At 37.6% G+C, this 27,416-nt stretch overlaps 1 protein-coding gene across 2 annotated transcripts in view; it reads left to right on the forward strand.

The window, feature by feature from the left end:
* The window catches only part of MELK (maternal embryonic leucine zipper kinase), a 71,749-nt gene extending 44,658 nt beyond the window's left edge, over positions 1–27,091 (forward strand). For both annotated transcript variants that reach the window (XM_025281733.3, XM_025281732.3), the window contains 7 exons: positions 6,213–6,341; positions 10,492–10,614; positions 16,918–17,149; positions 20,031–20,127; positions 21,296–21,464; positions 24,612–24,715; positions 26,563–27,091. In XM_025281733.3, coding sequence (XP_025137518.3) covers positions 6,213–6,341; positions 10,492–10,614; positions 16,918–17,149; positions 20,031–20,127; positions 21,296–21,464; positions 24,612–24,715; positions 26,563–26,740 — 1,032 coding nt within the window. In that variant the 3' untranslated portion in view covers positions 26,741–27,091. The remainder of the gene's footprint in view (positions 1–6,212; positions 6,342–10,491; positions 10,615–16,917; positions 17,150–20,030; positions 20,128–21,295; positions 21,465–24,611; positions 24,716–26,562) is intronic.
* Positions 27,092–27,416: the final 325 nt, after the last annotated feature.

A 27,416-nucleotide genomic window follows, 5' to 3' on the forward strand; every position in this document is an offset into this window, starting at 1 on the left:
CAGAGTGATAATTTACTTTTTCAGTGGAATGAAAGGAAATGGCAAGAATTGGGAACTGCTGCTGGGTATGTCAGTTCCTTCTTTTTTTTTAAGTGTGTGTTTATTTGGCTACACCAGGTCTTAGTTGCAGCATGTGGACTCTTAGTTGTGGCATGTGGGATCCAGTTCCCTGACCAGGAATTGAACCCAGGCCCCCTGCATTAGGAGCAGGAGTCTAGCCACTGGACCACCAGGGAAGTCCCAGGGCCTTCGTCTTTTACAGTGAAAATTTGAAGTTTTCACATAGACGAGTTTCATATAATCAAGACTTTTTCTTTGGGATGATCTTTAATAGAAAGCTATATTTTGGATTCAAGAAATTGCTTTTTCAACTGTTATTATAGAAATTTTCAAATATCTATAGAGGGACTAGTATAATAACAATGATTTTCCATGTACTCATCTTCTAGCTTTAATTAACAGGTATTAACATTTTGCCAGTTTTATCTGTATCCCAGCACTGTCCTCCATCTGTCCTTTTTAGCTAAGACATTTCAAAGCAAATCCCATGTATCCTGTTGTTTTATGCAGAAAAACTTTGGCAGGAGATTCACAAACTTTAAAACCTGAATCTGAAAAGTAACACACTCAAAACTTCAATAATCTTTGGGTAAAAAGTCTTTAAAATAGTGTCCTTTATGTGGTGTATACATATAATTTTCAAACTTGAAACTGAAATGGAAATAGGAATTATGAAACTATAACGAAGCATGATAGAGATGGTTTTCTGGTATTACATCTCTCTAAATATCTCAGTTGTCTTGAAAGCTGGGCATGACAAACATCAAGAATGTGTGAGGAGAGTAATAGTTTTCTTCATGTGTACTTTCCCTTCATTCTTAAATGCCTGTTTGTACTTATTTTCTAGTCCTAGGGATGAGTAGACAACCTCTTCAAAACCTTGGCTGAACATTGGAATCACCTAGGAACTTTGATCCTGATGCCTAAATCCCAGCCCCAGAGATTATTATTTCATTGATCTGGGGTGTGGCCTAAGCATCAGAATTTTTAAAGGCTTCTCAAATGATTGCAGTATGTAGACAGGGGTTGGGAGGTACTACTCTGGGTTCTTGCTCTTCAAAGTGTGAGCTATGACCCGCAGCATCACTTTGTGCTTGTTAGAGATGCAGCATCACTTTGTGTACCTCAGACCTACTGAATCAGAATCTGCATCTTAGTAGAACCCAAGTGATTCATTGTGAAGCATTGGTCTGAGTCAGTGGTTCTCAACTGGGAGTGATTTTGCCCCTCCAGGGACATTTTTGGTTGTCACAACTAGGGTGTGTGTATATGCCAATATTACCTGGTGGGTAGAGGCCAGGGATGTTGCTAAATATCCTATAGTACACAAAATAGGCCCTGGCCACAAATTACCCAGGTCAATTATCAATAGTGTTGAAGTTGAGAAATCCTGGTCTGGGAAGTCTCAGAGAATTCACATTGATTCTAGGTACTTTCCAGTTTAAAGAGCCTTGGGAAAACCAGGTTTGAGATCAGCCATGGTTTGTTAACATTTTTTTTTTTCTGGTGTCTTGGGCACTCTGCTGTTGCATTTCAGGCTGGCTAGACAGGACAGAGATCAGTTTAATGTGATCCATGCTGATCTTTGTGTAAAGAGAGAGAAACAATATTATTCACAAACATTCAACTTTTGGAACTACCACTTATATATTATATACCTGAGCATTCTTAAACTGCTTTTTGTATTGGAAGTGACAATCTCTCATGTGTCATGATTTTGAGCCATCTTGTTTTAACCCTCTTGAGATTTCCTCCAGTGGTGCTAGAGCTTCCTCTTCATTGCTTTCCTCACTTTCCCCCTCGTCTTCCAGCTGTGAGTGGCTCTGGATTGTGGAGCAGCCAGTTATCTGGTTGGGGAACTTCACTGAAGGTCCCATGTGCACACAAGAACCTCCAGACCAAGACAGATCCTTTCCCCTCACCCCTGTGGTGTAAACTCTCATGTGTTCTGGTGATGGAGATTTCAAGATTGAGGGCCCCATTGTGGGAATATAAATGTTGTTCCTTTCTCAAGACCCTGTTTTCTGGACACTGTTCTGTCTTACCCTTTCCTTACATGCCCTTTCTCATGCCCTTAAGACAGATGTCTTGGCTGACACGTCAGCCTCAGCAGGTGTTGTTCTGCACGTAGAACAAACTTCCTTATCTTCAAAGCCTTACTACATGACTTCCTTGTCCAAGAAGGAGACTCAATAAATATGCACTCAGGATTTTCTCGGACAGTTGCTCTTTCGTGAGCTCTCCCTGCACTGTCTCTCATAATCCTGTGTGGTTGTGAGAGTTAATTCAGGACGACACCGCTATACCCCAGGAGCAAGGTCAGGGAAAGGAGACTGGGCCGCTCCTCAGTTTATCAACCCTGTGATCCAGTAGCTGCCTGTCCTCAGCCCAGGCGCCCAGGCAGTCCTTTAACATTTGGTTTGCGTGAACAATAATTGGGGATTTTAAAATGTTTTTCATTTCCTGGAAGTAGAACCTTCTTTATAACACGTAAACCTTTTGCTTTACTCTCAGACATTTGACTTTCTAAAGAGGGAGCTGCTTAAAAGATAAGAGAGACATTGGTTGTGTTAGACTTCAGGATTGACATCACCTGGAAAGCATAACTAATGCATTGATTTATCTGTTATTAAACACAGAACTCCCCTGTGCATATTATCATAATAAATAGTATGCCAGTAGCTATGGCAAAAAAGTTATTAAAAGGATGCTTTTTTTGCCTAGGGAAATAGAGAGTTTCCAGGATGATTATTAAGCTCTGAGGTATGTTTAGAAACCTCCACCTAAAACTCAGCATTTTCCCAGTGTTGTTTACAATGCCTGGGTTATACCATCGTTGACAAGCAAGTGGCAACTTATTTCTGAAACCTTGTCTCTAATCAGTTTATGGCATCCCTTTCAAAAAGGCATTTATCACACCTGAGACCATAGATGTGGAAGGTGCAAAAAAAACCTTTAACATGGGAATTATCTGGCAGTCCAGTGATTATGACTTGGTACTTCATTCCTGGGGTGTAGAATTCAGTACTTGGTCAGGGAACTAAGATCCTACAAGCTATGCCTCACGGCCAAATAAATAAATGAATAAACGTTAAATAAATGTTAAATAAATAAAATCTTTAACATGACTTTTGGAGAGTAGAAAGTTTTCACCCAGTTTCCAAGTACCTTCTCCATGAAACCTTTCCCATCCTTCTTCTCCCCAACCTATCTGAATGAAAGGCAACATTCCATGATAATTTATCACAGTGTTACACCTCTTCCACTAGATTGATATGTCCATTATGTGAATTTCAAAGTATATACTACAATTGTGGTTATCTAAAATGTTAACAGATAAAACTTATAAAATCAGAGGTGATAGTAGACCTCTTTGGGTCATGTGAGAGATGACATGTGAGACATGACCCCTTTGTGAGAGATACATAGCATAAAATACTATTTAGTTTTGAATTTTAACACTTTTGTAGGGCAGAGAGTTTCATAGTCTTGAGTACATTATTTAGAAATTTTTAGTTTTTCGTGAGGATTGAACAGACATGTTTATATTCAACACCTCCTAAAACCTCACTAAAATAATAATAAAGGACTAAAAAGGCAAACATTTCACAATGAAAAGAATGAAAGAGGAGATAAAAGGAATGTCAATAAAATTTTAGAAGTTATAAAATAGCTAAGTGGCAGCTGACCTAGCATTTTGGAGAAAACTGAAAGCAGAGTGCATGGAGTGGGAAAAGGCAGTAAGCAAATTGTTAGGGCCCTGGACCTCCAGAAAGGCTCAGGAACCAGAGGTCCTAGGAACCTCTGGGTCAGGGAAGTGAGCAGGTTGGCAACCAGGAAGATTGGTTGGAAGTCTCTGTTAGGAGCAGTTAGACTGCTAGGTCCCTTTCTTTACCTTGTGCTGCATGATAACCTTTCCCCCACTCCAGCAGAAGACTGGAGAGACACTGAACAAGACATGCTCTTGTACCAGATGCAGCTCAGGTGGGGGTAATGAGCCATTCTGAAATGGATGCATTGACACACACAATCCCCTTCCTGAACAGTGAACCACCATCTCTAACTCCCTTCCCTCTTCAACTCTGAGAATGCTGGGATCAGGATTTTATCCTAACTGCAGTGGGGTTGGGGAAAATACTGGGAGACTCATCTCTAGGGAAAAGCCAAGAGAAAAGACCTATTAAACCAATGGTTGGGAGTTCATCTTCCTGCCTGTTAACCTTAAAGCAGGGCTTCCCAATCCCTGGGCCATAGACTGGTATGGTCCATAGCCTGTTAGCAACCAGCCCACACAGCAGGAGGTGAGCAGCGGGCTGGAAAGTAAGCAAGTGAAGCTTCATCTGTATTTACAGCTGCTCCCCATCGCTTGCATTACCGCCCGAGCTCCTCCTGTCAGATCAGCAGCAGCATTAGATTCTCATGGGGGTGTGAACTCTACTGTGAACTGCATATGTGAGGAATCTAGGTTGTGTACCTATTAGAATCTAATACCTGATAATCTGATTCTGCATTATGGTGAGTTGTAATTATTTCATTATGTATCACAATGTAATAATAGAAATAAAGTGCACAATAAATGTAATGTCCTTGAATCATCCAGAAACCATCCTCCCCTCACCCCCCCATCTGGGGAAAAATTGCCTTCCGCAAAACCAGTCCCTGGGGTGAGAAAGGTTGGGGACTGCTGTGTTAGAGAGAAACCCCCAAGGTAATGAACTGCCCCAAACTACACATAGAGTCTTTTAGCTGTGTAGTATGCTCTTTGCTTCTAAATAGAGACATATCAGCCAGCGATCACCAGACCTTTGAGGACAGCCTCTAACATGAAAGTCAAAGATCAAAACAATGGGGTCGGGGAGAGAGTAAAGCAAAAGTGTAGATACTCAGAAAAAATCAGATAATGCAGGGAGTGGGAGAAAATGGCTAAGAAACAATAATTACTATTCTTTGAGATAAGAGAAGCTATTTCTTTTTCGAAATAGGAATAAGATGACTTAACAAGAACATTTTAAGAGATAGCTCTTGAAGATTTAAAATACGACCAGAGAAATGAAAAGCTCAGTAGACATATTTCAAAATGAAGTTAATGTGAAATCTTTCAAAGGTAGAACCTAAAGACAAATATATGCACAAAGAGAAGAGAAGGTAAGAAAGGTCCAACATACACATAATAGAAGCTGCAGGAAAATAAAAAACAGAGGAGGGGAAGGAACCATCAAAGAAACAGTATGAGAAAAAATATTCCAGAAGTGAAAGTATAAGTAACTAGAGCTTGGCAAAATGGATGAAAATAAATCTGCACAAAAGTCTATTTTAGTAAACTTCCAGAAAACTAGGGGTGAAAAAGGAGATCCAGATTTTCTAGAGACAGGAAGCAAAAGGTCATACACAAAGGTTTGGGAATCAGAAAGACTTGATTTTTTGATAACTGTACTAAAAGTGAGAAGACCATGGGACAGTGCCTTCAAAGCTGTGAAAATTATTGTCAGCCTAGAATCCCATACTCAGCCAAACCAGAATCAAGTGTGTGAACAGCATAGTCATTTACCAGACATGCAAAATCTCAAAAAATTTACCTCCCATTCATCCAATAATTAAAAAGTTTAATAATTGGCATGGCAGGGATTCCCCGGGACTCTACTCACCTTTTGGCCTTTTCTGATAGATGTCAGGGTACCAACTAAATATTTTGGACATTACCTTTACTTAGTTGTAAGGACTATTTACATGATTTTAATAACATAAATGTGATTTAACTGAAAATTGTGATAAAATTATAGTAGGAGGATATAGGAAGGAGATGTGTTGGGGGAAAAGGAAGGAACTGAAATAGAGCTAATTTCTTTTTTCCATAGTAAGAAAGCTAGAGACAATATCTGACACTAAACCAAAATTTAAAGCTGTATAATCAATTGATTTAGAAATACAGAGGAAATAACTGAAAGTGTTAAAAAGTGGTACCTTTTAGGGAGTGGAAATTGTGTGTGGGTATGGTGTAGGGGATTGCTGTTTTTCATTGTATGCTTTGTAAAGCTTAAAAAAAAATTCTAAACTCTGAATGTCATGACACTGGGGAAAAATATTAATTTAAAATAAAGATGATGTTAAAAGCAAGTTTAGTCTTCTAAACAACTTGATTTTCTTTTCTCCAGTGGCAGTATGATCACCTCACAGCTACTTACCTTCTGCTCCTAGCCAAGAAGGCTCGGGGGAGACCGGTTCGTTTAAGGCTTCTTTCTTCCTATGGACAGGCCAGCTCAACGCCAGTCACAAACATAAAGGTGAATGTTAGAACCTTTTGTGTGAGTGCTATCCACTCTTGCCATGTGCTTTCTCTGTTCATGAGTGAATACATGCCAGGAAGGTTAACTTTGCTGATGTCAAGGACCCGGAGGCAAGGCATTTTATGATTTAAATATTTTTGTTAAGGGAAATGAGAAATTCTGAGCTTGAATGCTAAAATTTTGAATGTCTGCCTGGCATTAAAAGAAAAATTTCTCCCTTCCTCCTTTTTTCCCATGAAAGTAACTCCTGATTGTTGTAGAATAATTTTAAAGCCACAGATAAGCTAAAGGAGAATATAATTTATCTACAAAGCTACTACCATGTATAGATAAAATAGTTTATATTTTACTGTCTTTCCAGTCTTTTTTAGTGTGCTTGTTTATATCTTATGTAAATTATAGGACAAATTATATATGCTTTGTGTAAATGAAGTGTTTCAGTGAATATTTTGATACTCATTTATGTTAGGGGTTTAGGATGTTTTGAATAGTAGGTATAGCTCACGCAACTCAAATTTCTTGTATGACTTGTAACAATTTTTTTCTATTTTGTCGTCTTTATCTCATTTTCCTTCGTCATGAATTTGTAGAATGGTGGAAAAGCCTTAACCTATTTGGAAGCACTGTGTCATTCCTAAGTGCTCACATCTGTCTCTGTTTTCTATGTGATTCTCTGTATTTCCCATGGCTTAAAATTCTACCTTCCAAATACTTTGCTGAATGGAAAGTGGAGCTTTGTAATATAATCGTCCTTCCATTAGTTCAGGTTGCAGTTTAAATGATTTTAGCACTAGAAAACTGTACTTTTGTTATTCTCAGAGAGAGGGAGTGTGCCCTCTTTGTGGAATCCAGGATGTTTGCTCAGCCTCTCAGTTGCGTTTGAGTCTTTGCGACCCTGTAGACCGGAGCCCGCCAGGCTCCTTTGTCCATGGGATTTCCCTGGGCGAGAATACTGGAGTGGGTTGCCATTGCCTCTTCCAGGGGATCTTCTTCTCCCCGGGATTGAACCTGCATCTCTCGCATCTCCTGCATTGGCAGGCGAATTCTTTACCACTGTGCCACCTGGGAAGCCTGGAATCCAGTATAGCCCAAATGATTATGTGAGTGCAGTGATTTTTTTTTAAATTGGAGGATAATTGCCTTACAATGTTGTGTTGGTTTCTGCCATACAACAATGTGAGTCAGCCGTAAGTGTACCTATGTCCCCTCCCTCTTGAATCTCCCTCCTACGCCCCAGATATTTTTTTCTTTAGGTCTCAAAGCTGTGTTTTAAAAATCTTCAAATGCTACCCCTTTCATAATCTTTTGTTGAATCCACCCGTATCCCCACCCCCAGCAATTCCTTTAACAATTCACGGAGATCTCTTTTTTGGCACTTGTCAATCATGTACTGTACGTTTAGTGGTTCTTCTGTCCCTGAGAGGCCTAACTTGTCTCCCTTCTCTCCCTAGTTGGTCTTTTGACCAAACTAAAAACTGAAAGTGTTAGTATAAGGGGCTGTTGTGTGAAGAAATCTCTGAAGTGAGATAATCTTACTGCTGGGCTGTTTTTCTTTTTAAAGAATTTTTAGTTCTGTATTGGAGTATAGCCTGTTTACAGTGTTGTGACAGTTTCAGGTGGACAGCAAAGGATGAGCTGTTTTTCTAGTCTGTTCTCAGAGTTATACTGGGTTGGCGAATATCCCATGCCCAGGCAGATCTTTCACCTGCTGGCTCCATGAACCATCCCATCCCTCATCCTGCTCACAGAGCAAACTCTGTCAAGTCTGATACTCAAGTTGGTACCTTTGGGTTCAGGAGGACGCAAAAACCTAAACTTTGGTTCTGATCAAAGTAATTTCAGAGAGATGTTAGATACCTCCATACTTAGAATAAACCTCAGCTTAATTTTATTTATTTTTAATTTTTTGGCTATACTGTGTGGCATGCGGGATCCTAGCTCCCTGACCAGGGATTGAACCCAGGCCCTCAGCAGTGAAAGTGCAGAATCCTAACCACACTGGACTGCCAGGGAACTCCCTAAGTTTTTGAGTTTATGATACCCTAGTTAAAAGCTCTTAGACATTTTCCTGAGCCATTAGATTTTCTTATATCTGGATTGGCCTGGTCTCAATTGATATGCTTATATGAGTCGAGTATCTAAGTAAAAATGATCTGGGAAGGTATTTAATCTTCCATCTAATGAGCAGTTACCCAATAATTTAATTATTTGGGCATTTATATTATTGAGTCAATTTTTATAGCCAATAAAGAGAGTTTTTAATGACAAGAAATGAAGTAGAAATCAAATTTTTTTTTTCTCCCTGATCTTTATGCAACTCACTAAGGCTTGAAGCAAGCTATATAGTCTTTCTGCTATTCTCCTCCCTGATAGAATCACTGTTTTTTTCTCTAGAGTGTTCTTTATAAAAAAGTAAGTAATTCTGAACTGTTAATCAATGGATGACACTTTCAGTGAAATGATAATACAATCTGATCTGAGAACCACAAAAAGACCACATATTTTCAGCATCATTAGCATTTTCAGGCCCTGTGCTAGCTCTTAGAAAACAGTCTGTATGAAGGAGAGTGCTTGCTGTCTAACAGATAAGATAAGGCAAGACACGTATAAATAACACAATATCATAGTAGATGGTGGGTGCCAGGTAAGCACTAGAGATGTGTGGTAGAGGCTTTATGGAGCATGGGAGTGATCACTATGTGTGATTCAAACTGGATCCGTTGTTAAGTTTTGGAAAGTGGAAAAGAAGAAGCACAGAATTTAGGGCAAGATGAATGGAATTAGCAAAAACTCAGTCTCCTAAATGTGCTTGATGTATTCATTTGACAATGATTAGATTTGTTTGGTTAAAATAGAATTCAAGGGGGAAAAGTAAGAGAGGGAGAGAGAATGGGTGATCTGGAAGGGTAGCTGAAAGCTAGATTGTAGAGAACCTTGAAATGCCAGATCAGAGGGTTAGACTTTATGCTATAGGTAATGGGAAGCTGGATTTTTGAGCAAGCCATGACAATGACAAATCACCAACTTGACTGATTTTCAGAATTCATCCATTTGTATATAGGATTATTCAATCAGGAATATGTATGTGCTTTTACTCCCTACTGTAGCCCTCATTCATACTATACTGTGCTTCTCCCCACTGAGCCTAGACTTAGTATTTTTCTCAGCCTAGCACTCCATGTAACTAGTTCTAGTTGATGGTAATTGACAACCCTGGAAAACTCTGTCATCCCTGGTTGAGAGGGTGGAAAGACTAGTGGTGGGGATTGTGTTGTCTGCCTGAATGGTTTAGATATGAGAAGATTTGTCCTTGGATTAGAAAATTAGAAAAGAAGGGATTTTTGGGGTGTAAGAATTCAAGAACAGTTGCCTGACCAGGCTAAATAGATGTTGAAGGAAATAAAAAATCCAGCTATACTGCATAGTCTTAGAATTTAGGTTATATCTAATGTATTCCTAGTTTATTTAGCTTCCCAGATGGCTCAGTGGTAAAGAATCTGCCTACCACTGCAGAAGATGCAGGTTCAATCCCCACTTTACTATTCTTGCCTGGGGAATGCCATGGACAGAGGAACCGGGCAGGCTACAGTCCATGGGGTTGCAAAGAGTCAGACATGCCTGAGCAACTGAGCACAGACAGTTTATTGAGGAGGAAGAATGAAGGAAAATAAGTGATTCTGTTGGTATTATTAGCATAGGATCCCAAATATCTTGTCTCTAGGAGATGTTTCATAAGGCTAATTTATTCCTAGTAGAAATTGCTAACTGCTCAGTATGTTCTTCCAACCAAGAAACCCCTATTTCAGAGTCCCTTCCATTTTCTACTTTGTCAGAGAGGTTCTTATTTGTGGATTTGCAAAGGAGTCATTTGTCTGGTGTTGTAGTCATTATCTGATAATGATAAGCTACTTAGCCGTATAACATAAGAACATTCCAAGGCATCTTGTTTGAGAGTCAGAGATTCTCCTATCTAATAATTTGAATTAAAGACTTTTGACTTCTTGTTTTCAGTTTTGGATGTGAGCTCCTTGTATATACTGTCTCTCATTTGTTTCTGCTTCCAGGGCCTTGCCCTGTGCCTGTAATATACCCTTAAAAACTTGAATCATGGTGGCATTGTTTTCTGAGTTCTTCTGTTTTTGAATAGTCAAAGAATCTGAGTCTAGAAGATATGAACACGAGTGATGAAAATTATGTGACCGGATTAATGACCTATGAATGGTATGAAGACATTTCATCAAGAGGTGTGGCTACTCCACAAACACCACAGGTTGGTTATTTTTATTATTTAAAGTAAAATATGTTATCTCAGTTATAAAAAATGTCTAGACTATATAACATGAGATCTAATTTGTGCTTGCAAATTTCATGAATTCCTAAATCATTGAAAATATTAACAGATTGTTGGGATATAAATGAAAGGAAGCCAATCATTTCCAAGTTGAATTCTTTTCATTTTGGAGCGCTTTACTGCTCTTTTTTTTCCCCTTTCCTCCCCTCCCCTCCTGTTTACAAAATGAGGTATAATTTAAATGTCCCTGTTCCACAGACTTATCAATACTTGTTACTTTTTGTGTTTAATATTTTCTAATCTGATGAATGTGAAGTGATATCTCAGTGTGGTTTTAATTTGTACTTTTTTTGATTAGATTTGTATCTTTTCATATGTTGATCAGCCAATCTTTTTTCCTGTTTTATGAAATGTCTTTTTGTGTCTTTTGCCTATTTTTCTATTGGATTGTTTCTTTTCTCTTGTGGTATTGAGGAAATTCTAAGTTTAATTCTAACCCTTTGTTGGTTGTGTATTGCAGGTGTACAGGTATATTATCTGAGTTTGTCATTTGTCTTTTTGCTTTGATGGCAGGAGTCATTAATTTTAATGCGTTGTCAGTATTTTTCTTTATGGTTTGTAACTTTTGTATCTTTTAAAAGAAATCATTCTCCAAAAGTTATAAACGCATTCACACATATTGCTTCTCAAGTTTTAAAGCTCTTTCTTTCACATGTAAGTCTTTATTCTATGGAGAATGAATTCTCTTGTATGGTGTGAGGTAGGGAATCAGTTCTTCCTCTTATAACCAGTTGTGCCAGCGCCATTATAAAGTCCAGTCTTTCTGCACTGATCTACAGTGGCACTTTTGTCAGATATCAAGTTCTTATATGTATGTCTGCTTCTGAGAAATATTTTGTTTCATTGGTTTATTTGCACCAATACCATCTATCTTACCTCTTCAGTTTTATAATATTTCTTTTATCTGGATGGCCAGTTTCCTCCCATCTTAGGCTTCTATAGGGATATCTTGGCTGTTTCTTGTTCCTTTTCATTTCCATGTACATTTTAGAGTCATTTTGATAAATTTTTGGTAAATTGATAACTTTACATACACTTAAAAATTGAAATTACATTGGTTCTAAGATTCAATTTGGGAAAAAATCTCAAACCCCTCATCTGTAGACATAGTATACCTTGCTATTTATTAGGTTTTAGTTAATTGCTTTTGATAAAATTTTATAAATTTCTCCCAAAAGATCTTATATATCTTTTACTAGATTTATTCCTGAGTACTTTTATTTTTTATTGCTATTGGGAATGTTAGGCTTTTTAAAGTCACATGTTCTAACTGTCTAATACTGGTGTATAGATATGAAATTGATTTTTGTGTATTGATCTTAAATTCAACAGCTTTCATAAACTCTTAAATTCTTATACTTTATATATTCTTTCACATATTATAAAAAGCCAGCTGTGAGTGATAGTTTGGTTACTTCCTTTCCAATTCTCATGCCTTTAGTGTCATTGTATTACTGTACTTAGTAGTCCTGACAGTATAGCAGACATCCTGTGTTCCTCCCAACTGTAGAATGATGCTTCTAATATTTTACCATTAAGTATGGTGCTTGTTTTGTCTTTTTCATTCCCCTTCACCCTCCCTTTCTCTGTTCTTCTTTCCCTTTTCTTGTTATCCCCCTTTTCCCTCTCTCTTCTCTGTGCCTCCCACTCCATATTTTTCAGACTAAGAACATTTTCTCATCTATCCTGGTTTGCTTAAAAATTATGAATCTCAGTTGCAGAAAAAAAGATTAGATAGAATTCATCTGTTGAGATAATCATCTGGCTTTGTTCTTTCCATTTGTTAATGTAGTATATATTATATTAATAGATTTTATTTTAAAACAATTTTGCATCCTTTAGATAAGCCCAGTTTGTCATGATGTATTGCTTTCTTTTTCACATGTTGCTGGGTTTAGTTTACTAATAATTTTCATTTAGAATTTTTGCTTCTATGTTCTTAAGTGAGATTGGCCAATTCTTTCTTAAATGACTTTTTTTTTCTTTTGAAAATTTTAGTTTTGTTATGCATAAGTAATACATGGGTATATTCATCTTGTAAAAAAATTCAAACATTATGGAATTATGTTGAATAAAGAGTGAAAGGCTTTCTTCCCCTGTTCTTGCATCCCATCCCATCTTATATTAATCATATCTGATTGATATTAAGATTATAATTTGTCTTTTAAAAAGATTTGGAACATAGTCTTTTTTATTCCCTGATGGTATTTAAGAGCTATTAATTATATTTTCCTTGAGTGTACGATGGAGCTTATGTAACTATCTGGGCCTGGAATTTTTCTGTGAGAAGCTAGTCAACTACTGATTCAATTTCTTTTGTGTTTATAGGACTACATAGTATTTCAATTTCTTCCTGTCAGCTTGGTGAATGTTGTTTTTCTCGTGTCCCTTTCATTTAAGTTTTAAAATGTTTTGGCATAAAATCAATGGATACTATGGTCCCATGGACTTTTCACTCATTTTCCTCCAGTAGTTAATTTTGCATAACTGTGGTACAATTTTTTTTGGCTCCATACATTTTCAACTTCATAAATTACATTTTTAGAATGTAATGCTATTGATATTTGTTTTGATTGACTCACATTTCCCTTCATTTACTTACCCTTCTTATCTCTCAAATCCTTCATTCTAAAATTATTTTTTTCTTCCTGAAGTGTATCCTTTAAAATTTCCTTTAGTGGAAGTCACAACTGATGGCAAACACTCTTTCTAAATTAGCTAAAATTGTCTTTTTCACTTTCATTTTTGGAATGTAGTTTCTCTGTGTATTGATTTCTAGTTTATCAGTTATTTTACACTCTTCATTTTGAACATATTATTCCACTCTCTTTTTTTTTCCCCCTCTGTTCTCCTAGAGATAGTTTTTTTTTTTTTTAATTAATGAAGAATTGTTTAATTGCTAAGTCATGTCCAACCCCATGAACTGTCGCCCACCAGGCTACTCTGTCCATGGGATTTCTCAGGCAAGAATATTGGAGTGGGTTGCTATTTCCTTCTCCTCCACTGTCTTCTTGCTTCTGTGGTTACCATTGAGTAATCGGTGTCAGCAAATTTGGAAAACTCAGCAGTGGCCACAGAACTGGAAAAGGTCAGTTTCATTCCAATCCCAAAGAAGAGCAATGACAAAGAATACTCAAACTACCACACAATTGCACTCATCTCACACACTAGCAAAGTAATGCTCAAAATTCTCCAAGCCAGGCTTGGAGAACCACGAAATTCCAGATGTTCAAGCTGGATTTAGAAAAGGCAGAGGAACCAGAGATCAAATTGCCGACATCCGCTGGATCATTGAAAAAGCAAGAGAGTTCCAGAAAAACATCTACTTCTGCTTTATTAACTATGCCAAAGCCTTTGACTATGTGGATCACAACAAACTGGAAAATTCTTCAAGAGATTGGAATACCAGACCACCTGACCTGCCTCTTGAGAAATCTGTATGCATGTCAAGAAGCAACAGTTAGAACTGGACATGGAACAACAGACTGGTTCAAATAGGGAAAGGAGTATGTCAAGGCTGTATATTGTCACCCTGCTTATTTAACTTATATGCAGAGTACATCATGAGAAATGCTGGACTGGATGAAGCACAAGCTGGAATCAAGATTGCCAGGAGAAATATCAGTGACCTCAGATATGCAGACGACACCACCTTTATGGCAGAAAGTGAAGAACTAAAGAGCCTCTTGATGAAAGTGAAAGAGGAGAGCGAAAAAGTTGGCTTACAACTCAACATTCAGAAAACTGAGATCATGACATCTGGTCCCATCACTTCATGGCAGATAGATAGGGAAACAATGGAAACAATGACAGACTTTATTTTTGGGGACTCCAAAATCACTGCAGATTGTGACTGCAGCCATGAAATTAAAAGACGCTTGCTCCTTGGAAGAAAAGCTATGACCAACCTAGATAGCATATTAAAAAGCAGAGACATTACTTTGCCGACAAAGGTCTGTCTAGTCAAAGCTATGGTTTTCCAGTAATCATGGATGTGAGAGTTGGACTATAAAGAAAGCTGAGCACTGAAGAATTGATGCTTTTGAACTGTGGTGTTGGAGAAGTCTCTTGAGAGTCCCTTGGACTGCAAGGAGATCCAACCAGTCCATCCTAAAGGAAATCAGTCCTGAATATTCATTGGAAGGACTGATGCTGAAGCTGAAACTCCAATAATTTGGTCACCTGATGTGAAGAACTGACTCATTGGAAAAGGCCCTGATGCTAGGAGAGATTGAAAGCAGGAGGAGAAGGGGATGACAGAGGATGAGGTGGTTGGATGGCATCACCGACTAGCATGCCATCACATGGCATCACATGAGTTTGAGTAAACTCTGGGAGTTGGTAAGGGACAGGGAGGCCTGGCGTACTGCAGTCCATGGGGATCACAAAGAGTCGGACACGACTGAGCTACTGAACTGAATCAGTGTCAGTCAGGTTGCTTTCTAGTTAGTCTTTTCCCTGTCTCTTTTTAGGATTTTCTCTTTGCTTTTGGTGTTCTGCAGTCTCATTGTTAGGTGTACTGTCTGGGTGAGTAGTGTCTTCTAGAGTTGTACAACCTGGTAAATATGGATTTCTTTTTGTTTGCGATTCATTGTGTTTCCTGTATTTGAGGATTTGTATCTTTAATTAATTTTAGAAAATACCTTGAGTAATTACTGCTTTTTCATTGTCTCTATCTCTGGAACGTGTAATAGATATATGTTAGACCATAGAAGGAAATGGCAACCCACTCCAGTATTCTTGCCTGGAGAATCCCAGGGACGGAGGAGCCTGGTGGGCTGCCGTCTACGGGTTCGCACAGAGTTGGACACGACTGAAGCGAGTTAGCAGCAGCAGACCATAGAGCTTCGTCTTCCATTTATTTTAAACTCTCATATATCCCATATCTCTCTCTCTAAGCTGCATTCTAGATCGTTTCAGACTTATTTCACATTCACCTTCTTTTTCATTTCTATCTATCTGCTGTTTGACATGTCCATTGAATTTTTCATTTTTATCATTGCATTATTTCTAGGGATTTTTATTCGTTTTCAAAATTGCTTTACCTTTTTTCTTTTCATGTTTTAAATTTTTTATTATTTTGAGCATATGAACATGTTTATGTTCTATACTTGATAATTTTAATATCTTACATCTTTTTGAGTCTGTTTCTTTTGTTTATTTTTACTCCTGACTTTTGCTCATGGTGTTTGTATCATTTGTGATTTTTTTTTTAATAGGCTTATTTTTCTTGGAACTCTTTGGGAATGCTTTGAGGCTTGGATTAAGGGTTGAGGTCTTGGGTTGTGCTGGATTGAAGCTTTTCTTTCAGATAGGAATTGTGTTTCCTTTTGTTATGTTCCTGGAATACAACCATTTAGGACTAGAACTATTTTAAATCAAATTCTAAGGCTGAAATTTCTGGGATATGAATTTGAGCTCCAAACCTGTGTGAAGACTGTCCTGTGGTTACTTAACAATTGTTAAAGGAAACTCTTTTCTTCTTCAGAGCCATAACCAGGACAGACAGGTTTTTTTGCCAACTCCTTTACAGGGCAGGTTTAAATTTATTCACCCTTTTATTTTCCTTTGGCCCCTCCTGGCTTTACCTGGAAGCTTTGGCTCTAACTTAGCACCTTGCATAGGTCTCATCTCCTGCTGTAGATTATGCGAGAGAGTGGGTGGATGCCCTTAGGGCAGCAGACAGTTTCAGCCTTGATTACATTTCTGCATTCATGCTCCTGTTTTTCGTTTGACCTCTGAGGATTTTCCTATCTTTTTTGCAAGCTCAACCATAAATTTAAAAGGATTAAGACATATTTTCTATGTAACATTTCTGTTAGAACATTTTAACATAGTTTTTCTGTGCTAGTCATTGACTAAACTTTATTTCTTGGTACATATTAGAAGCAAACTGGCAGTCTAGATATGGGAAGCAATTCTTAGGGATTTATTTGTGGCCATCCTCAATTGCCTAGAATCTGGGTGTGTTTGATTAAATACAGTTTGAAACATGTTGAAAATTACCTGTCAATAGAACAGCCTAAAGTGATCTACATGTACTAACTAAAGAGAACTGAATATACATTTTCAAATTTCCTGGTATCACCCATAATATGCTCTTGATAGTGTTTCATTTTAATAAAAATGGTGCAAGGTAATTTGCAAATGATTAAGGCATGTTGTAAAGAAATTGACTTTTCTTCTTCAGTGTGCTTTATCCAGTAACTTTTTTTTTTCCAGTTTGCCAAGCATTGGACAGAATCAAATGGCCTGGAATCTACATCATTAACTCCAGTATTATGCAGGGCATCTGCCAATAAATTAAAGAACAAAGAAAATGTATGTACTCCTAAGTCTGCTGTAAAGAATGAAGAGTGCTTTGTATTTCCTGAGCCAAAGACTCCAGTTAATAAGAACCAGTATAAAAGAGAAATACTCACTACACCAAATCATTACAGTACACCCTCAAAAGGTATTTGCTGTTTAGATTAAACAGTAGCAAAATATCTCGAAATTCCTTCTTCTTACCGTGCTAAATAAACATATAGCAGATCAGAAATGGGTAGCATTGCCCTCAGGAATTATATAGGAGAAGCCAGGCTGTTTTTTAAGCATATGTTATTTGCATTAGTTGGAATGAAAGCATATTAATCAACTTCAGATTTTTCTCAAATGTTATTAAGTTTTTCTCTTTTCCACATTTATAGAGTTGAATCATAGCATCATAGAATATCAAAGGTGAAAGGCAAGTTATAGCTGATTTAATCCCCCTACCCTTTTCATAACGGAGGAACCTGAGACTCAGATGAGTGAAGGGATCTGCCCAAGGTTGTACATGTAGCCTGAGACCTTGCTTGCCCCTCTGCCCCCACATAGAATGACTCCATTCAAGTCTTTGCTGAGCCCTTCTTACTGGTCTGGAGCTCCAGTTCTGGTGTCTGATCCTGTTCTGCCTGTTCTATTACTGATGCCCTTCTGGATACCTAGAGCTGTGTCTATATTACAGCTCTCTCTCATTTACCTTGATTTCCTCTTCATTGGGTGACATCTCAGAGTTTTCATAGCTGATGTTATCTGGGCACATTCTGTTTTGTCACTCTGTTTAAAACATAGTGCCTAGAACTGAATCCAGTTTTCCAGTACTAGGTCTCACCAGGATGAGACAGTGTCATGAGAGGAGGCGCTGTCTTACTTTACTGTGACATGGCATAGTACCTAGCTGGAGCCATACTTGGTATCTTGTGCCTACTAGGTGCCTGCATGCATGCCAGGTTGCTTCGGTCTGCCTGACTTTTTGCAACCCCATGGTCCGTAGCCCTCCAGGCTCCTCTGTCTATGGGATTCTCCAGGCAAGAATACTGGAGTGGGTTGCCATGCCCTCCTCCAGGGGATCTTCCCAACCCAGGGATCAAACCTGTGTCTTTCATGTTTCCGCATTGGCAGGCAGGTTCTTTACCACTAGTGCCTGGTATATAATGGGGGCCATTTCTGTTGAATGAAGAAATGGATAAATTAGAGAGAGCCTGAAGGGATTTTATTTACTGTGATCTAGTCTTTGTCACTTTAAAGAAATGACACCTAAACTTTATCAGTTGTCTTTCCAGCAATTGTGACCTACTCATGTGTTATGTTAAAATCTTAATGAACCTACACTGTGAAGCATTGCCTTGTGAATGGCTGCCCACATCCTGCCATTGTGTTTCCAGTTTGCTAACTGACTAACTGATAGCCAGTTCTAGAGTCTACTTCTTATACATAAAGATATTATGAAACACTTGGTGAGAATATTTGCTGGAAGTTCTGTTGATAACATTATCCAGTTGAATCAACACTGTTCCTAAAATCATGAGGCTGGTTTGGTGTGATGTGTGAAAGCCTGTGGTTATTTATGAGTGTTAATGAGATAATATTTGCATATAGTAGGATCTCAGTAATTGCTACTCTTGCATCGTATCTCTTTCTCTTCTCTTATTTCTCTTAATATACCTGCAAGGTCCGTTGTGAGTTGTGAGTTGGGCAGGGAACTAGAATGGACCTTTTAACTCAACCCATTCAGGGCTTTTTTTTTTAATTATTTTTTAAAAATAGTCCCTTCTATTATTGACTTTCAATAAAAAAATGTATGTAATCCTGAAAGTTTTGAAAATATAGGTAGTTTGGAATTTATAATCTTAAAGTGTCATTAATTTACATATCTTGTCCCTGTGAGAGATTACATTGGTCAGAAGCTATTTTTGGCCATTTTTCTTTAAACATAAGGGCTGCCAAGAGAAGCAGTGGCCGAAGCCCCAATTGATAGCCTCCATCAGCACTTTGCATTTTACTTTTGCTCTGAGTCATATTTTTAATATTTATTTTTTATTATTTTGCTGCTCTGGGTCCTCATTGCAGCATGGGGGATCTAATTCCCTGACCAGGGATCAAACCTGAGCCACCTGCTTTGGAAGCATGGAGTCTTAGCGACTGGATCAAAAGGGCAGTCCCTCTGAGTCATTTTTTGACCTAAGAATTAGTTTTATTTTTCTGAATCCTGTCTAATCCATTTAATGAGAGTTTGTTGAAGGTAACTATGTATGGTAGTAGATACCCTCAGTACACAAAGATGAAAACTGTTTTCATAGGTATTGTTGATTAATCTTATTTTATTGTTCTTGGGGAACCAGTGAGAGTAATGCTATATAGTCATAAATAAAACCTCTGATCTCTTTTTAAAACCTTGATATCTTATATTTCTAAGCAGTATACAACTTTTAGATCATGAACAAAAAGTTAATTAGCAGTAACCAGATTGTTAACACAGATTTGTCACAAACTATATCAGTTACAAATACACTGCTAGAATAAAACCCCAAATTCTGGAATATGGACTATAAAAATAACTAAAGCTCACAACCTCTTTAATAACTTTTGTCAGCTTTCACAGGGAACTGTTCTCTTTGCCTGACAGGAGTTGAAAGGGCTATGAATTGAGTTAACGCCTCTCAGTAATATATCAATTAAAGGTATAAATACACACTGACTTTTATTTATAGAAAGGAGAATCAGTAATCATGAAGTCTTATTTATATGTTCTATTTAGATTTGTCATGTGATATTTATAACAAAATCTTAAGCATGGCCTCAGTTTTACAGTGAAGAAAAAGCAGAGTCACACTTGTAAAGCAAAATGATTTTGTTTTTATTATAAATCACATGGAAACATTTCTTTAAAGAATTAGAGTGTTAACATCACTGGGCAAGTGATTACAGTATTTCTGAGCCAGTGAATGAGGTGATACATGCATTATTGATAAAAATTTTGAAACCATAGCATGTAAGCTACATATGGTTTGTATTTTTTGTTTTTCTAATAGCTGGAAACCAGTTCCTGAAAGAAACCCCAATTAAAATGCCGGTAAATTCAACAGGAACAGAGAAGTTAATAACAGGAGTCATTAGCCCTGAGAGGCGGTAAGTGTTCAGTTTTTAAGACTCGTTTGCTCTTCAGTATATGTAACCAGATTTCCTTTTTTCATATATGATAAACCCAATTAAGGTAAACCAGCATGTGAATTCTGTCAGGGACTGTAGGAATGTCTGTATAACCATTGTCTGTGGTCGTTACTGAAGATGTTGACACTGCCTTCCTCAGGGGGCAGTTGTGGGACTCATCAGCAGGAGGATCGACACCTTAACTTAAAATACAGCAGGGGCTTCTTTGGTGACTCAGTGGTAAAGCATCCCCCTGCCGGTGCAGGGGACATGGATTTGATCCCTCATCTGGGATGATCCCACAAGCTGCAAAGCAGCTAAGCCTGTGAACCACAACCATTGAGCTTGTACTCCAGATCCTGGGAACTGCAAGTACTGAAGCCTGTGTGTCCTAGAGCCTGTGCTCCCCCCAAGAGAAGCCACCTCAGTGAGGAGACCATACACTGCAGCTGGAGGGTAGCCCCTGCTCACCACAACCAGAGAAAAGCCCGTGTCGCAGTGCGGACCCAGCACAGCCAAAAATAAATAAATAAAAAAATACAGCCGGCTGGGAGGCTGGGGCCAGGGTTCCTGTGCTGAGGCCCATCTTTCCCTACACTTCTGCCAATGGAGTACAGATGTCTACTAACAGAAGCAAAGAGTCAGACACGATTGAGCATGCACGCATGGCATTATTACTCATTTTCTTGATATAATGAGATTGTGGTTATGTAGGAAAATATTGATACATTGATGTGTACTGAAGTGTTTTAGAATAAAGGGTTGTGATATCTTCATATGGGTTACTTTGATGGCTTATTTTTAATATATTTATTATATATACATAAAGCAAATGTGACAAAATATTAATATAATATTAATCTAGAAGGATATGTGGGTGGTTGTTATATATTTTGCTCAACTCTTCTACAGATTTGACATTAAAAATAAAAAAGGTAGGGGAAAAAATAATTTTGGCATTTGGCTCGGTGGACAGGTGATGGCTGCTTTGGGTGGGAGATGGCTTTCATGCTCCCTGAAGAAGAATAAGATGGCCTGGCCTGGGCATACCTGGCACCTATCAGGCAGGACAAAAGCATCTCTGTGAGGGGCCAACAGGAGGAAGTCCAGCTCCTACTCATGAGGTTTTTTGCTTTTTTCCCCTCAGGTGTCACTCAGTAGAACTCAATCTCAACCAAGTACATGTAGAGGAAACTCCAAAAAGAAAAGGAACCAAAGTGTTTGGGAGCCTTGAGAAGGGGTTGGATAAGGTTATCACAGTGCTTACCAGGAGCAAAAGGAAAGGCTCTGTCAAAGATGGGCCAAGAAGACTAAAGGTAGGTGGACTGAAGTTCTTTAACATGGATTTTAGAAGCTGACTGATAATTGTACTATTTTTTTTCCAAAGAAAAGTACTGAATGCATGAATTGATTAGTATTTTTAATTTACTTATTCATCTGTTTAGCTAATATGTATATATTTTTTGAGCACCTAAAGTATACATGTTACTGTGCAGTAGGCTTAATGCAGAGGTAAATTACATACAGTTTATCTTTTAGGGGGACAAATAACTAAAATTTAAATATTCAAGTTCAGGTAGGGGGATTAATCTCAGAGGCAACATGGAGATGAGGAAGCGTGGGGCATGTTTGAGGAACTGTCTTAAGGGTGGGAACTTGTGCTCAGTTGTCCTATTTCTGGTACATAGAGGAGTCCCTGACACATGGGTGCATTTGTAGGCCCTCACAAAATATTTGAATGCAGAGGAAGTTAATTTGAACTTTGAGTGTGGTGTGTGTGAGGAGAATAGCAACAGGCCCAGAAGGGAGGCTGGGCGCTTCGGGGGAGAAATGTTCTGAGATCCCATTTATGTTCTATCTTAAAGTGAGAGAAGATAGGACTTCTCCATTAGTGTCTGTTGCCTTGTAGAACTTATGTAATTCACTGGAGTTTTATGTTTCATATGACTGTTTATTAGGCATATTTTATCCTTTTATTCTGAGATTTCTCTAGTTGGAGACAGTTGTGAGGTATTTCAAACCCTGACACTGGGATTATGAAAATCATATGTCATTTCTATGAGAATAGTAAATAAAGAAGATGAAGGAAACTTGTCCAATTATATACGTTATTGAGATGCTAAGCAGTTATCAAATACTAATGGATAACATCATTGAAATGTTCACCTATGTAAATTGTTTGGAACTCGAATGCATTTTTCAGTAGGAACTGCTATGATATTGGCTTTCTAGGTATTTCCCAGTGCTTCCAGAATGTAGGAGAGAACTGACAAGATGGGAATGAGAAGCCTGGGTTGTAGCCTCAGCTTCATACAGTGTAGCTTGGCTAAGACATTTTATCTCTGACTTTCTCAATGTCTTTATTTGTAAAAACTGGAGAGAATGTCTCTGGCAGCTTCACAGAGTTGGGATATGTAAACAAGACTGTGTGAAATGCTACATTGCATATGAAATGCTTTATTGATATAAGGTGTTCCAGTGTCAAGTATTATTTTCGTCAGTGTTGAGCATTTTAACCCCAGTGTAGCAGAACCACAGTTCTAATTAGCACATCTGAGCATCTGAAACTTTATCTAACTTTGGATCTTTAACCCTTTCTAATGTTTAAAGTGTTTCAGAACTGAAGGACTTGCTTTCGGAGATTAGCCTCATGTTTCCACCCGGTTGTTAAGTTAAAAATGATAAACTTACAGAAAATTAAAAGGATGGTACAAAGGGATTTTCCTGGTGCTCCAGTGCTGCCACTGCAGGGAACGTAGGTTTGATCCCTTGGGGATCTAAGATCCCACAAGCTGTGAGATGGGGCAAAAAAAAGATGAAAGATGGTACGAAGAACACCTTAGTTTTTTAAGATAGCAAGTCGTATGTAGTTCAGCCCTCTTTTAGGAAGCAGTCTTTAAAAATCTTATTTTTAAATAGATAAAATAAGATCACTTCTTTATTTTACAAAAGGAATCACTTGAATTGTGATTTGAGTGTGTAGTTTGTTATTATCTTGAAAAGACCAAGTTAATTTGGTGAAAAAAGTCCTGAGTTGGAAGCCAAGAGACAGAGGAGCTTGTCACAGCTGTGCCTCTTGTTCCTTTTATAACCTGAAACTGAGGTTCCTGAACGCCAGTCATTTGACAGTCACCTTCATATAGGCATATCAGTGTATAATCTACACTGTTACTTTTCTGATACTTTCTTTATATGATGCATTGTAGTATATGTGCTGCCAAAGTGAGCATTATGTGATGCAGAATTAAAATAGATTTAGAGGTATAATTGACATGCAATAATCTGCATGTATTAAAAATGTACAATTCATATACTTTGGCATGCATAATGCACTTGGAAACCACCACAATCAAGATGACTAACTTTTTAAAATCTTGTGTTTATTTAAAAGGAAACCATATATTATTAGTTTTTGCTAATTATATTTTTCTAAATCAGATTGAAACAAATATATAAAAATATTTATCTGGGACTTCCCTGGTGGTCTAGTGGTTCAGACTCCATGCTTCTGTGGCACTGGGTACAGTCTTGAACTCTTGTCAGGGAACTAAGATCCTGCATGCTATGCAGTGTGACCCAAAAAAAGTATACATGTGCCACTTAGGTTATAAGTCCAGTTATAATTTTTTATCACATTTTGGGAAACCCCATCTTAAGAAACTTGTATTTCTTCTTTGGGTCATAGGTTCTTCATTTGAAAAGTAAGGTAGTGGGGTTGTTTCCAACCTCAGCATTTTGTTATTTATAAAAAGAACTGAAATCTTAAAGACATAGAAGGTATAATTTTGTTTGACAATAAAGGTAGTACTAGGAAGGCAGGGATTCTTGTCTGTCTCTGGGACCTATTAAAACAGTGCCTGGGACCTAGTAAGCCTTCAATAAATAGTTGTTGGATGAATGGATAGACAGTTACCAATTAGGAATGAAATTATTTCTGAGAAATATGCTGTGAGTGAATGAGAAAAACCTGTTATATTCATTCCTTCATAGAATTGTCATAGAATCAGCTCCTGGGATTCTATAAAATTCCTTAAGTAATCAAGAAAGAATTAAGGAAACACATCCAACTATATACAAGTGAAATTTTCTAGGGCATTTGTTTTCTCACAGTTTACACTGCAGGAATCTTTTATCACAATAGAAGAAGGGGGAAATAGGTAGAGCTCAGAGAGATAGACATTATTTTCATATTTATTTACTTATTTAAAAAGCTGGTAGGAGAGGAAGATGCAAGTATAAAAATGATGATATGGAGGTGATTACTAATAAACATGATTTCTGTAGGCTCTCCCAGTGCCATCTCAGTCCAACTTGCTAAGAGTTGATTGTAAATTCTGTTTGTCTTGAAATATTTCCACTTGAAATGGTACTATATTGAGGAGTTGGGGATCTCTAAATCAGGTAGGATGGTCTTTGTATTGATGTAAGGATTTACTTCTCACCCCTCCTTTTTCTTTTTTAAGCCTCACTATAATGTGACTACAACCAGATTAGTGAATCCAGATCAACTCTTGAATGAAATAATGTCTGTTCTTCCAAAGAAGCACGTTGACTTTGTACAGAAGGGGTAAGAAGCATGTTTTTATCCATTACTTGATGTCTTTTGAACTTTGAGAAAATATAGGTTGAGTCCCTTCTCTTATTAAAAATACGTATTTCTTCCATTTCATTTTTTCCAAAAAAGCTTTTATGATAGTGTCTGTGTTTATAATTTATTCTTTTTGTTTTATATGGGCTTTCGAAGTTTTTTAAGTGACCATATTGTCACCACTTTCAAAGTTAGACTTTTCAAAATAGAAAAATCTGAATTTTTTCCAGTTTTCTTTTGCTTTTTCTATTTTTCTTTAATGTTCTGCTTAATAATAGTATTTCTAAGTTGTAATCTAAATTTATGAGATACCTCAAATCAAGGAGATATATATAGATATATATATACACACATACTCCTCTTTATGATGTCTATGTGATAGGATTGGTTTTCCGTTCTTTAGAAAGTATGTCACTTTATCTCTTTCCCACTGTTGAAAGAACTGCCATCAAAACCTCCTGGGTCATGATCTCATGGTTTGGACAGTCAGAACTCTTCTGGTTACCTAAGATGTTCATATTTCTAAGCATTTCCACTTAGTTGTGTCTCTCTAAAATTTCATTATTAAAGCACTAATAGAAGAATAAAAGCACTAAACTAGAAGAATGAAAAAACTGACTTAAAACTCAGCATTCAAAATACTAAAATCATGGCATCCAGTCCCCATCACTTCATGGCAAATAGAAGGGGAAAAAATTGGAAACTGACAGATTTTATTTTCTTGAGCTCCAGAATCACTGCGGACATGACTGCAGCCATGAAATTAAAAGACTCTTTGCTCCTTGGAAGAAAAGCTATGATAAACCTAGACAGCGTATTGAAAAGCAGAGATATCACTTTGCCAACAGAGGTCTGTATAGTCAGAGCTATGGTTTTTCCAGTAGTCATGTACAGATGTGAGAGTTGGACCCTAAAGAAGGCTGAGTGCCTAAGAATTGATGCATTCGAATTGTGGTGCTAGAGAAGACTCTTGAGAGTCCCTTGGACTGCAAGGAGATCAAACCAGTCAATCCTAAAGGAAATCAACCCTGAATATTCATTGGAAGAACTGATGCTGAAGCTCCAATACTTCGGCTACCTGATGCAAAGAGCTGACCTATTGGAAAAGGCTCCAATGCTGGGAAAGATTGAAGGCAAAAGGAGAAGGGGGCAACAGATGATGAGATAGTTGGATAGCATCACTGACTCAATGGACATGAATTTTAGCAAACTCTGGGAGATAGCGACGGACAGGGAAGGCTGGTGTGCTGTAGTCCATGGGGTTGCAAAGAGTTGGACACAACTGAACAACTGTCACATTCACTATTAGAAAAACCTCAAAAACGTGTTTCTTACTAACAGGTTGGTGGCTTCAGCTTAATTTATATGAAAGACAGAAGTTCTGATGAAATGCACAAAATAAAATATTCTTCATCTTCCCTCTGCTTTCTTTTGTTGTGAACATTGTGGAAATGGCCTGATGTTCACAGGTTACACCATTGAAAGATTTGCCTAAAGGATGCCAAAAGATTTCTTAAGCATGAATGGCTTGTATAGCTATGAATAAAGCACTTTTCTTTGGAGCAAGGGAGAATTCTGATAAAGCCTTTTCAGCTTTTTTTTTTTTTTTTTTTAAGATTCTGGTTCAGCTTTTGGGAAAACACTAGTCATACTCCATCACTAATGCATAGCTAGGTCATCTGGAAACTGTAAGCAGTACTACATTGCTTAATATGAAATCATGGTTCATTTTCCCCACTGGCCTCCTAGAGGCTTAGAAATCTCTTGTATTATACAGAATATTCATGATTCTCCTACTAACTGGCTTCTTATCTTGTTTTTCACAGCTATACACTGAAGTGTCAAACACAGTCAGATTTTGGCAAAGTGACAATGCAGTTTGAACTAGAAGTGTGCCAGCTTCAAAAACCCGACGTGGTGGGTATCAGGAGGCAGCGGCTTAAGGGTGATGCCTGGGTTTACAAGAGATTAGTGGAAGACATCCTATCTAGCTGCAAGGTTTAATTGATGGATGGTTTCCATCCTGCTTGATGAGTATGGGTGTGATACAGCCTATGTGGAGCCTGGTGTGATTGGTTTGATTTTTCAAGTCCACTGGAAGTACAAACTCATGTCTAAAGAGCTGTCTCAAAGACCAATATCTTTTTGTTTTTAGACAAAAGATACTATTTTGTGGGTGAACCTAAGGCAAGCCCATCTGTCATTAACTATTACTGTCTTTTTAAATCATGCGCTTTATATATTTAATAACTGTTTACTTTCTTGGAATCACTTCCATACATGATTGTAAGCTCTTAACTATGTCTTCTTTTTAATGTGTAATTTCTTTCTGAAATAAAATCATTTGTGAACATAGCAGGCTTCTCCTCTTCTTTGTATTTGATTTTGATCCAAATAAAACCTCAAATGGCTTCTTGACTATTAAGTAGAGACTATTTGGAGTATGTTTTATCTGTTATCAAATATGCCTTGGGCAGAAAAACAGATAAGAATTCATTTGCATAATTTTTTCCTGTCTCCGATTTAAGTAGGATTTATTGAGATCGTTAACTAAGTCACAGCTGTGGTTACCAGAGTTAAACAACACATTTAATATGTTGAATAAAAGAGTGTTGACTTCAGTAAGTGTTTTCAGTCAACAATGATAAGTATCTGAACTATGAACCCCTATGAAATGTTA

This window comes from Bubalus bubalis, chromosome 3 (assembly GCF_019923935.1).
Source record: "Bubalus bubalis isolate 160015118507 breed Murrah chromosome 3, NDDB_SH_1, whole genome shotgun sequence".
NCBI lineage: Eukaryota > Metazoa > Chordata > Mammalia > Artiodactyla > Bovidae > Bubalus > Bubalus bubalis.